The following is a 13,836-nucleotide window of genomic DNA, read 5'->3' on the forward strand; positions in this document are numbered from 1 at the left end:
CCAATATTTGCTTTAGCCCCTTCAGTTTTAAGTGAGAAAGAAATGGCTCCTAAACTGTTTTACTCCATCAAGCTCGGCTTGAGAACGAATTACCTGGGTTCCGTGCCCTGGCCACCCCTCCGAGCCCTTCCGACTGCACTCATCCCCGTTCTGAGGCCCCCTGCAGGATCTCCTCCCTCACAGCACCCGGCTCGTCCCCTTGCTTTTTGCGGTTCTCAAAGGCTCCCATCCGTGAAACCGAACAGAAGTTTTACTACGTCGAAATTCTTTAATTCTACATAAAATGTCTTGACTCTCAAAGGCAGTTCAAATGGATGTTTCCGTTTTGTGGGGGGAAAGGATAAGCCAGAGCTACTCACTGATTCACAGGTGAATTTCTGTATCTGTTTTTCTTAACAATTCTTACATCATCTTAAGAAAACAGTAAGAATAGAAGTGAACAGAGAGGTACCTGTGCTGAACATGGTGATTTTTTTTTTTTCGGAGCTGGGGACTGAACCCAGGGCCTTGAGCTTGCTAGGCAAGCGCTCTACCACTGAGCTAAATCCCCAACCCCCATGGTGATGTTTTAAGTTTGAGACCTACAGTCTTGAACTTAACCAAACCAACCAAACCAAACCAAAGCCAAAACCAACTAAGTAAATTGTGTAGACTTTTGCTTTGACTAGAATATCTTCTATTGGTTTCAACGGGTTACAGGTTTTTGTTCCTTTGTGGATTTTTTTGTTTTGTTTTTTAGTGATCTGTAGTTTCTTTTCTACAGAATTAAGATACACGAGTAAAAATGTCTTCAGGAGCCTAATGGAAAGCCAGGCAGTAGTGGTGTATGCCTTTGATCCCAGTGCTAGCTGGCAGAAGCAGTTGGATCTCTAGAGTTCTCGAGGCCAGCCTGGTTTACAGAGTGAGTTCCAGGACATCCGGGGCTACACAGAGAAGCCCTGTCTTGAAAAACAACACAACACAACAAAACAAAACAAAACACAACAAAACAAACACAACAAAACACAACAAAACACAACAAAACACAGCAAAGGTGATGGAAGCAGAAAAGCAATTTTAAACATAGGAGGTACTGAACACGCACATGATTGACCATCCTTTGATATTTGGTTCATTAATATTAATCTATACATTGTCTTATGGTAATAATTTGTTTTTGAAATATAAAGGAGACACAGAGGGAGCTCTTCTATGAAGATAAGTGGTTTTCCTTGGAAAGTGAAGATGTCCTTACAGATTTCTGTAAGGACAGTGGTCTGTGAGAGTGGCTGGCACCAGGGAAGGACAGGGTTCTACTCTACTTCCATTCTTCTGTAACTCCTCCCTCTCCCTCATTGAGCACTGTTTCTCCGTGTCAACCCATGTCTCTTGCATTTTTAGGGCATTCTATAAAATGTCTTGATGGTACACAGAGAGCGATCCAAGAGCCACTTCTTTCTCATTTATTTAAAATAAGGGAAAACTAAATCCCGTTTTCTGTTCCTGTCTTCCGGGGGTTGGACCTAGCCTTGCTTTATGGCCAGGCAGGCAAAGCGCTCTGCTTCCGCGCACTGGGATTTATTGGATGAGATGTGGCCGTTGTTTCCACCTGTGAATATTTTAAGGTTTTTACAGGGACTAGTGTTTCCAGGCACGGCACTGTGCACTGACCATAAAGCCTTCTTAAAGTGCAGTGGCCCAACAGCATCACTGACAGTCCCCATTTTAGTTTCCTTGCTGAAAACCGAATTCCACAAATATTTGCTGAAGGCTACTCAGTGGCCTTGTGCTGTAATAAAGACACAGAGAGAGGGTTGTATAAATCGTTTAACTCCTTTTACAGCCACGTAAACAAAGGCCTAGGAGGTGGGGAAAAAGATACACCTAGGGTCACAGCAGGGCCAGCCACAGCCAGAGAAAACAGGCGTCCAGGCTCCGGATGATTTACAGGTAGATGAGGCGATGGAAGAACGCTCCCAACAAAGCACAGCCCAGGCCTTGAGTCATCAGCCTGCTCACTTCAATTCATGTATCTAGTCAGGGGTGAGAAGCCAGGAGGACTCACGGCCAGTGTCCACCATCTCCAAGTGTCATCCAGCTAAATCTCTAGAAGAGACTAAAGGGAAGAACCTGAACCATGTTCTGGACACACATACACACACAGATACACACACACACACACACACACACACACACACACACACACACACACACACACACACACACAGAGATATACACACACACACACACATGCGCAGACACACACACACACACATACACACACACACAGACACACACACACAGAGATACACACACACACACAGATACAGACACACACACACACAGATACACACATACACACACACACAGACACACACACACACAGACACACAGAGACACACAGACAAACAGAAACACACACACACAGACACACACACACAGACACACACACACACACAGATACAGACACACACACACATACACACACACACACACAGATACACACACAGACACACACAGAGACACACACACACAGACACACACACACACACAGACACACACACACACACACACACACACACACACACACACACACACACACACACACAGACACACACACAGACAGACACACACACACACAGAGATACACACACAGACACACACACAGATACAGACACATACACACACATACACACACACACACAGACACATCCATTCATAAATAATAATCCACATCCCCCCACCCCCACCCCCAATACACACACACCTTGCAAGGAGAGTAAAGCAAGAGCAACTCAAGGCCACAAGGAAGGGAAACGGGACTAAATCTAAACATTACATTTCTTGCCATTTGATGTGGCGAGGACTGGCTTAGCTCAGCACCAAGAGCGGGCAAGGCAGCTGTTTGCAAAGCTTATCCCTTGGCCCTCAGACTCTGACCCAGCGTGCACAGAAGTAAGCTGCTGGAGACATGAGCTGAGATCATGGGACCCTCTCCCTACCCCAGCTTTTCACATCTGATGTTATGAGGTGGGCAGAGACTGGGGTCAGAGTCGGGTCTTTCCCATTAGGCAGACATTCTATGTCTGGGCTGCACCTTCAGAGTCTCTGACTGAGGTTATTGAGGGGAAGCAGATGACTGTTTTCAAGAACTCCTCCACCCTTGGGTTTCTAGCAATAGTTGTCAATGACATCCAGAACCTCTGGCCAAGAAACACGAAGGCATTTAAAAAAGGGTAATGGTACCGGGTTTGGGCAAATCTTACCTTTGGGTTTCTTTCCCTGAGAACAAAATTAGGGGGAGGAGGGAGATGATATTACCACGATCTGAGTTAGCACTGTCAGGTGACATCATTCAGTTCACTAACTTTGCTGCTCTGAAATTATCTTATGAAATGGGTTCAATCTCAAGTCATAGAAGAGATAAGCTCTGTGTAATTCACGTTACTAAACGGTCTCTTTAAATAGAACCTTGGCACAGATGTGCAGCATTTTCCCACTCGGAAGACATACAACTTAACTCCTTTCTAATAAAGACAATGCTACAGGATATACTATGTGGAGTTTAGATCTTCATGTGTCCACTACCTCTTATAAGAGCTTTAAACTCTTGACTTTCCCTTACAGGAGTCTCATTTCTTGATTTTCCATCCATCCTAGCCTAGTCTTTTGAATATAAAGTTATAAAAGGAATATGTTGTTATACATACCAGGATTCAAAGTGTGGAACTTATAATTCCATATTACATTGCAGAGATTTTTTAATTTTTGTTTTTAATTTTTGTCTTTTTCGAGACAGGGTGTCTCTATGTAGCCTTGCAATCCTGGAACTTTCTCTGTAGACCAGGCTGGCCCAGAACTGAGAGCTCTGCCTGCCTCTGTCTCCGTAGTGCCAGGATTACAGGTGTGCTTCATGGCATCTAGCACATAATCCAATTTGTTTGAAATTGTTTTCAAAATGCTTAAATACTAAAACCCTAACCAGCTACACATACATAAAGCAAAAATCTCAAAACACAAAACCAAATTCTCAAATTATCTGCAATATTAAAACGAACACCAGCATAATCACTTGCCCGCTGGGTATTGGGTTATAGTTACTTAAGAATAAGGCATTTGAAGACAGTGTTTCTGCTGTGTGACTACAGGGGACAACTGTGTGCTTCAAAATCTAGAAGAAAGAACTTTGGGTGTTTTCATCATGAAGAAATGATACATGCTTTAGGAGCTAAGTGAATTTCATCTGACTGAAACAGATATAAAGTATGTTATGTACCGAAATATTAGATAATATCCCAGTTATATGTGTCCTTTTTATGTTTTTGTATAACGGCTAAAATTAAAATAAAAAAAATCAACAAACTTGTTTCGTAAGTTAAGTCAGTATTATTCACTCTAGCTTTTAGTAGGTTATATACCGCAAGTTAATGCACATGTAACAGATTTTTATAATAACTCTAAGAGTTTTCAGCTAGACAGCCTTGGCTAAGCAAGCAATGTGTTTTGACTTTACACATAAAGTTACATAAACTGGAAAGTCAAAACCCAAACAAGAACCTGAAACTATAAACTATTAGACTATTCTTCCTAAAGTTAACTTCACACCTGAATTTTTATTCTCAGAAATTTGTAACTAGCACACTAAAGTTGACTAGTGGATTTCTAAGATTGTTAAGAGGTAACAGCTCCAGAAATCTGACTTTGCTCTTTCCCCCTTGCTATCCATCCTTTTTGTTTGTAGTGCATTTACTTCTATTGATTGCCTCACCCAAGATAGTGAGTCAACCTCACACCCTGTTAGCAGACCAGATCGAGGTCACATATAAAGACAACGTGAAGGTGGGGTTCACCTTTAATCCCAGCACTCTGATCTCTGAGTTCAAGGACAGCCTGTTCTTTCTACTGATTCAGTTACAGGATAGCCCCAGCTACACAGAGAAATTCTGTGTTTAAAAAAAAACAAAAACAAAAAGAAACAATTTTACTTATTGTAACAAAAATAGTCTAATTTTCTTAAAAAATGCAGTGGTCATTTATCTGTTTAAAGGCTCCATGTGTTAAAATGTTTCTTATCCTCACCACAGTGTTTCTCCTCCACTTTGTACTAAAATAATGCAGGAATACTTAGTAACCAAGGAAAAGGGAGCGCTATAGCAATACGGGGAAGGGCTGTTACTGGACTGCAACATCATCCTTCATTTCTAACCACTCGGAATTGTGTTAGTGACCTGCCTGGCAGCAACATTAAGGCTTATTCCCAGCTCCCTTAACACAGTAAAAATATAATAAATCAAGACAAAAATAAATTACAGGACTCAGATTTTTACTTAAAAATGTTTTCTCTATATATTAAATTTCAAACATTGTTTTCACAAAAGGAGACCAATATTTCTGGCACTTCTTTCATAAGGGTGTTTGCTATGATTTTATTTACTAATAAAACGGTCCACATGAGGGTTATGTGCACATAGCCCAGAGAAAGGAAGACTCCTCATTTAATGGACAAATATAACACTTATTGAAATATGTAGTCAGGATTACTTTTATTGGTATTACAACTGATTATATTTATGTTTTAATAATGTTGGATATTTTACAAATATAATGCTAACTAAATATTGCAATTTAGAAAAACAGACCCAGGAAGCTACATATTTGAAAAGATGTTCCCATTATTGTAGTGATTATACACTGGAGGTACTGACAGTCACTAATTCCACCTAGGTCTGCAAGGGAGCCTTATCCCCTCAGCTTTCAAAACATTCTGAATTCTGATGGTTAAGGAAAAATCCTTTGAAAACGTTGTGTGTCGTAGCCTGTTTTAACCTGCAACCTCAGATTCAGAGCACAAGTTCCAGCTTGCCTGACTCCTTCACCAGCTTCCATAGAGGGCTTCTCAGCGGGAGGATGTGACGGGCTTTCTAAGTGCTCAGTAGCAAGCACAGATTACAGTCCAGCCCCGGGCCAAACTGCCCTCAGCAGAAGATTTGTTTATCCAGGGAACAGAGATAAGCCTTTAGCTTGGATATACCTGTCACCAGAAAGTCAGCTTGTTTCTTGTTAATGTTCTATTAGTATTAAAAACAAAATTCAATTAAAAAGTTACAATATGGGCTCTGGTTAATATAAAATTTGAGTGTATTTCTATGGTTGCCTGAGACAAGCACCTTTAGTATTAATATTTTGGTTGTTTGTTATTGTTATTATTTTAGTTTATTTTGTTTGGCTTTTTAATACATGACCATGTATTTCCATAAAAAACAAAGACGTGATTTGAATTGTGGCAGTGCAGAATTATAAGAGCAAAATTCTAAGGCTCTTTCCCAAAGACCAAGTCTGTGCCATCTCTCTGGATTTAAAGCACATGACAAAATGTGACAATGGCAGGCAGGGATCATTCCTATTCCTGATGTTTTTGATGGACTTTGATGCTGTTATTTAGCTCTTGTCCTTTCTATGAATTAGACTTTAGTGGCTGGACTACGATAAACTGTTTATGAGGGAAGAACCATATGGTTATTCTAGCGACATAGGGAATTTCAATTTCAAACTAAGACTTTTTAATTCTTGTTTATATCAAATACCTATCTTTCTAAGTCCCTGTGCATTCAAAACTTATGGAAAAAATATCCCCCACAACTTTGGAAAAGGAAAAACATTTCAGACTTTAAAAAGATAGGAAGTGTACGTTACCATGGAAAAATATTAAAAAGAAAGATTGCCTTAATGATTAACACTAGACCTCCAAAAATCAAAACTAAATAAAACTTGTATAAAACAGTTCCAGTATTGATATTAAATTAAACCTCCATCCAAACAAAACGTTCTCTTTGAGGAAGGCAACAGTACACTTTAACTGTTTATTGGCATATGCCTGTAAACTCGGCCCTCAGGAAGGGGAGGAGGGGAATCACCAGTTCAAAGTCAGCCTGGGCTTCAAAACAAAAACAAAAACAGTATCTTAGCTGATAAAAACAAAACAACAAAGCAAAAAACTGCTACTAGCATTTATATTAACCGTAACAATATATGATTGTTAATTTAATTAATAATATCGTTATTTTAATGTTAACAACACTAAAAAAGAGGAAGTAAATGTTTTAGAAGTATGCTAGGTTGATTTTGATAAAGATCTCAGATTAGTTTTTTCCACCCAACTATATCTAATGGTATTATATTCTTTATGAACTTCAGCTAAAGTACTTTTAAATGAAATCAAATCCTCAAACTTTGCCCCTACTGTGGGTTGGGCTCCCCAGCATCAAAACGTAATTGAACTCAAGAAAGAATGAACTTCGGTGAGTAAAGTGGACTTAGCAGTGAGCCACCATTATTTTTGCAAGCAAGGAATTAGAAAAAAAAAAAACTACTTTATTAAATCTAAAACGGAGCTCTTCATGTGTTAACAACATGAGGAATTCATCTGCTGGCCTCAGAGATTCCTTAGGAGGGGCTCTGTTTGGTTTTATCAAGAGAACTTTAATTCCTAAGGTTTGGAGAACAGAATTCTGGGATGGAACACTCCAGCTGGGAGAACAGTAACCCAAGATGTGTCTCTGAATTACAGAGGTTGGAAAATGCGGAGCAGTGTTGAGCACCCCAGCAAGCCCCTCGCCTTCCCATCCTCCTAGCATAGGTTTGGAGTATTCTCTGCAAGATTTTTCATGCTTGGATTCCTGTCTCACTCGACCCCTTTAAGTTAGTGCACTCTCTCTCAACCGGTCCTTCCACGTTTGTTGTGCAAGGGAAGATGCACAATAAACAAGTTTAAATATCCAACTCTCCAGCCTCCTCAGGCCCCTCCCCCTACAAACAAATGCCTAGCTCTTTTGTTTTCTTGGTCAGTCTGGAAAGACTATGAACTCGCCGATCCCCACCGAGTCTTTTCATGGAAGGTCTCATTCTCCCGGTCCCTGGAAGAATGGGCACTCTACAGTTTTCACCCATGGGAAGCAGTATAAAACAAGACATAGTTGCAATAAGAGCAACCCTGCTAGCTACTACTTACCAACCCTACACAACTGATGAAATTCCAACTTCTGACTTAACGCTGAACTTTTAAAAAAAGATCAATTTCCTAGCCTGATGAAAGAAAAGTGCTGTTTATACAAACCTTTGTTTTTGAGAAGACATTTGAAAATCTATCAGACTTTAGAGTTTTGACTTGTTTAGATTAATTTTGAAATTTATTTAAAAAAACTGCAACCTTTTCTTTAAAATTCTTTAATTTTTTTTTTTTGGTTCTGCAAAACTACAAAAAATAAATCCCAAGCTAAAATTTCCAAATAACCTTACTTTTCACATTGAAAGTGTCTTAAGTTTCAGCTTATTTAAATACCTAGATTTTTAGTCTTGTACTATAAATTCAGTCTCTACGTTTTAATCAGTTTGTTCAACTCAAACCATTTGTGACTCTTTCTGGGTAGTGATTTTTTACATAAAACCTTAGAAAACACCATTTATTTAGCCACATTAGTGAGATGTGGTTGAATTTTAAAAATGTGTTAAACCCAGATTACCTCTATTTAAGTTCTTGACCAGCTCATTAGATATTTACAGTGTTTTTAAAAGCTGCTTGGATAAGTGCTTCACTACTAGATACATGGCAAATTGTTTACACTCGGTCCATATTTGAGACTAGATCTAAACAGTAGACTGAACAGTTTTCCAAGAACTTGAATCTGACTTACTACAGCTCAAAGTTAACAATACACAGAAAAATCTTTGAACTTATTGATTTAAGCCAATTTCCTCAAAGTCTTAACTATTTGCTGAAGAATAATCTTTTACCGGGTTTTAACTAAACTGAAGTTTTTTTTTTTCTCTTGCCAAGACTTAAAAAAAAATGAAAATTACCTGTGGATAAATCTGTTATATTTCTGGCTGGCTTGTCTCTTTTTGTCCAGATAAAGATTGGTAAAATCTTTTATGAATGTAGACAAATCAAACAATTTTATACTTCCTTTCTTTCTGTCACGACCAGAGTTCTGATCGTTATATTTTTAAGAGAAAAAAAAAAACAATAGAAATGTATTTATAAACAGAAACCCACCAGCACCTAACAAACATTTTGGCTGTTTACCTTCTCGGTTACTGATTATTTCGTTTGTTTCGTACTTTTCCAAACCAATTTCGTATTTATTTTTTCTCACCGTTTCCACCAAACGTCAGTGAAATTAGTATATTTCAGCTACAGAATCGTTAATCCTTCAAGGTCCGTTTCAACTTCACCGGTCTTAGGGCAGCTTCAACGAAAACGTGGTCTTAGCATAGCTGACTTTACCCGGAATTTTTCGTTTGCTCTCTACCCCCGCCCCCCCAGAGGTTGTTTTGTTTGGGTTAAAAAAACCCCGCGGGCCCAAAAGGGAGGTGGGGGGGGGGGGGGTTGAAAGAGTTCTCCAGAAATTTAGTTTCAGGCACCGGGGAACAAATTTTGTTGTTCTTTTTTGAAAAAAAAAAAAAAAAAAAAAAAAAAAAGGTAAGAGGGAAAAAGACAGACACGTTCGAAGACCTAAAATAAAAGATGAGCTCGGGGCAGTGTGTGTCCGAAGCCACGACCTCCAGGCTGGCTCCGGGTACCACGCGCTCCCGGACTTGGGGAGAACAGTTAAAGGGCAGGGAGCTGCGAGCGGAAGCCCACCCCTCACCCACAGCACAGCCAACAAGGGAGCAAAGGGTTATTTTCGCGCCACAAAATATGCAAATACAGGGGCGGCCGGAGGGCCAATGGGTGGAGACCAGCTAAGACTCTAGGGGCGGCAACTATCGATGATAGGCTCGCTGCCTCCACCAATCGGTGAGCTGCTCCGGCGAGGGCGGCGCCTCTCTCGGCGCTGGGTGAGGGTCTGAATCCTGCGGGGCAGCCCGTCAGCATCGGAGCCCCGCCCTAGGTCGCTTTTCCCCGCCATCGGCGGCCGCCCCGCCCCGACAGAGCAGACGCAGCCTTCGTTCTTTCTCCGTGGGGACCGAGCATCCTCGAGCGTGCGCCCGCCTCACGAGTTTACAGGCAGTCTTCATGCATGGATGCGGCCGGGTGGTCAGGGCTCCAGCGGCCCATGAAGACTTTCCCTTTCGACGGGTTCGCCCTCTCGTCCTCGCTGTGCCGAGCCGGAGAAAGGAAACAAACCACCCCATCTTCTCAGTTCCCGGGCACCATGTTTAATACAGATAGAAGTGACAGATTCCGGAGTGAGAGCACACCCAGGTCTCGGATCTCGCCTCTGGTTCGAACAGAGTTCTAGCGAGCGGTACTCGAGAAGAGTGAAACGCGCCCACCCGCGTGAGGGTGTCGGGCCCGGGCCGGGGAGACTTAAGGCCGCCCTCTGCCCTGCCCACAACCTGTGGCTACAGCAGCGGTAACGAACCTCCTTCTAGGCATACTTTAAATTACACAGAACCGCAAACATTTTACTTTTCCTGGTCATCAGAAGAAATGCAACTGTCGAATGTGTAAACAGATGGGTGGGAGTCCTTCCTCCGTGGAATTAATATTAATTAGGGAGCTACAGTTGCTGAAGAATCTGTAGTGGTCCATATACAAATAATGTGAGAAAATTCTTTAAGGCAACCATACAATTAATGTACGAATTTGAACAGTTAGACACTGACTTCATACACGTTTTGGAAAATTCATCAAGTAGTTTTTCGCTCGAAAAGCTAAATTATTAATTACCCAGTTTTTTGTTGGTTTGTTTTTAATTTTGCCACGGCGTATATACTCAACCTCTCAAATGTTTGGAAGATTGGAAGTGGTTTATGTCCACTTCCTTTTTGATGTTTCAATATTACTGGAGTGTTAAGGTCCTAGACAAAGTATCCAGTTTGTTACAACAATAATAACATTAAATTCACAGGAGCCCAGGAACGTATTCATTAAATCGCCACACACTTGGTTTAAATTCCAGCTGTTAAGACTTGTTTGACAGTGACAGACAAACATAATTTATCCCATGTTTTAAAAGTAGTTATTTCGTTAGGTATCATTTTTAATAAAACAATACAGTTATAAGGGGTCATACAATTTGGTAGCAAGCTGATCAGTTATTAAAAAATATTAAGTTATATGATCAGACTCTTAAAGTGATGTCCAGAAAAGCAAACATTACAAATAAAAACATTTCTCCAAATAGGCACATGAAGTAAGTACTACAAAAATAAATTCATAAATTTTATATTGATATTTTTGAGTGCCACAGAAGCTTAAAGGAATATATATTTTCCTTGAGAGCTATTTCTCTTTCAAAATGCATAAAGGCGAAGGATAGCTTTTTTAAATAGCTAACTTATAGCCTTAAAAATTCACTTCCAAGGTTGTTCTTTTCAGATTTTCAATAGTTTTGAATACTGTGTCATAATTCCATGAAGACCAATTTACTAAATTAAGCTTAGTGAAAATACTGTTAAAGTGTGTTTATATTTATAGTTGGGTTTGCTTAGCAGGAAAGAAAAACACGTTAGAAAGAGCAGTTACATTTAAAATGGTGATCTGACATCTTCCGGTTACTTAACACAAAATTGTAAGTTCCCTTTAAAAGACAAAATGCAAATACTCTAGATCCGTTCAATAATTTCACGTTTAAAAAAATAAGCTGCTACTTGTGTTTTCTTTGAGAGATATTTTAAAGTATTAATAAGGTTTTTTTGAAAGAGCACACCATATCAAATTATCAGTTGCTGAAGGAGTTTGTAGTATGAAGCCTATGTTCTCTATTCAGGTTTTTTCAACTTGCAAGAGTAGCAAAACATTAGATTTTTTGCCTGTATTTTTTGGTTATACAGAACTTAATTTCAGTCATCAAAACCCGGCAATTTCTCTTTTCCATAAAATGCCTGTTAAAAATATATCACAAGTTATCTTTGAAGCCTTTGAGTAGAGCACACAACCATTAAACCACAGTTGAAGGTGCTCGCAAGGACAGAGGAACTGCCTTCTTTCCGTATTCCTGCTCTCTGGCTCACATTTAGTAGGCTCAGGAAGGCTCCACCGGGCCCAGACCCAACCCCCCAACCACCATTGTGCTCGTCGTTACCTACAGGGAAAATTATGAATGGCTCTCATAGTCAAAGAAAGGGAGAAAGAGCCGAGGAACAGTTCCCCAGAGCGGCCGCCACCTAAGGCTGACGCTGAACAGGGTTCCCTGAGAGTCCCAAGTTCTTTATCAAAAATTATTTAAATAAAAGTATCAGACCCCCCCCCCACCCCTCCCCTCCCCCTTCGAAAAAAAAACCACAGGAAGCGAGGGTTTCCCTTTAAGTACCGACTTTTCCCACTCGGCCACCCCCAGCCCCACAGCCTCCGCCCCGCGCCCCTCCCCCACGCGGCCAGCCCGCCCCCGGCCTCATTTATCCAGAGTCTTCTCGCAGCCGAGCAGCCAATGAACGGCGAGGCGGAGAGCCACCCGGAGCGCAGGCGGAGGAGGTGTCGCGTAGACACCCGCCCAGGACGCCGGCTCCCCTCCCCCACGCCGGCCCGGGCCGCCCCGTTCGCTCGCTCGCTCGCTCGGTCCCCGGGGCCCGCGAGGGGAGCGGCGCTCTGCCCCCGGGTTCTACTTTCCCCGGTCTTCAGAGCCACCGTGCGAGTTCGAGATTGTCATTCAGATTTCGTTGTTAAGTGGCCCATTTTTAAAAAAAAAAAAAAAAAAAGAATCGAATGGTTAAAACTAAGGTAACTGCAACCGGCGGGACCCCTTAACCGCTTCCTGGTCTTAAGAGAAAAGGATCGTTCGTCTGACCCTCCCGAAGCTCGGACCCTTTCGAAACTCGCCGTGCCAATCGCGCTTGGCGCCGGCTGCAGCGGCTGGGCGCTCTCCACCCCCTCCCCGGCTCGGGGTCCCTCGCCCAATCTCGCTTCCCCTCCCCCTCTCGCTCTTTTTTTTTTTTTTTTTTTTCTCTTTCCTCCGAAACCCACTCTAATTGAGGCGCTGGGATTCCTCACGTGAGACGTTGATTTGTAGTTTGAACACGTGGCTCATTCAAAAAGCCGGACACTCGGAGCGGCTGCCCCCGCCCCGCTCCCCTCGCCGCTGCCAGTCACCCCTCGGGGTTTTTTACGGGGAGGCGGCGCCTGCCCCACGTAGTGTGATATTTTCACAGCCCGCTGGCCGCTGCCAAAGGGGCTGGGGAGGAAGAGACAAAAAGTAGTTTCCCCCCCGCGCCTCCTCCTTTCTCTCGCTAATCCCGCCTCCTCCCCAGAGTTAGGAAGACTCGACGCTGGGCTCGTCGCTAGGTTTTTTTCTTTCTCTTTTTTTTTTTAATACCCAGAAGAGGAAAAAAGGACCCTGGGATCTGGTTTTCGCCCGCCGCTCCCGTGCTTGGGTCACTGTGTGTGGGTTTGAAAGGCGAGGGGAGAGGGACAAAATCCACCGGCTCCATCCTCCGCCGTGGGTGCTTTTTAATTTAGCATTTTTCCTCGGGTTTTAAAACAACCCCCTCTTCACAATGAACAAATTGTACATCGGGAACCTCAGCGACCACGCCGGCCCCGCGGACCTGGAAAGTGTCTTCAAGGACGCTAAGATCCCGGTGGCCGGCCCCTTCCTGGTGAAGACGGGCTACGCGTTCGTGGACTGCCCGGACGAGGGCTGGGCCCTCAAGGCCATCGAGGCGCTTTCAGGTGGGGCCCGCGCGCGTGGTCGGGGCGTCCCCACCTCGGCAGCTGCCATCCGGGACTCCGCTTGCGGGGCGGGCGGGGGTGGGGAGGGGGACGCGCTGTCAGTCGCGGGGTGCGGCGCGTGCTGCAGGCCGGGCCAGGCGGGCCTTGGGGCCCAGCGTGGACGCCCGCCGGGCCCTCTTTCTGCCCGCTGTCCCCCAGCCGTGGGGAACAGAAAGTGGCCTGAGCCTCACGCCGGAGGGAGGCCG

At 42.9% G+C, this 13,836-nt stretch overlaps 1 protein-coding gene across 1 annotated transcript in view; it reads left to right on the plus strand.

Annotated features, from left to right (window-relative positions):
* Positions 1-13,175: 13,175 nt before the first annotated feature.
* The window catches only part of Igf2bp3 (insulin like growth factor 2 mRNA binding protein 3), a 130,767-nt gene continuing 130,106 nt past the window's right edge, over positions 13,176-13,836 (plus strand). Inside the window, exon 1 of the mRNA XM_032906553.1 lies at positions 13,176-13,591. Within this exon, the coding sequence (XP_032762444.1) occupies positions 13,417-13,591 (175 nt within the window). The 5' untranslated portion in view covers positions 13,176-13,416. The remainder of the gene's footprint in view (positions 13,592-13,836) is intronic.

This window comes from Rattus rattus, chromosome 6 (assembly GCF_011064425.1).
Source record: "Rattus rattus isolate New Zealand chromosome 6, Rrattus_CSIRO_v1, whole genome shotgun sequence".
NCBI lineage: Eukaryota > Metazoa > Chordata > Mammalia > Rodentia > Muridae > Rattus > Rattus rattus.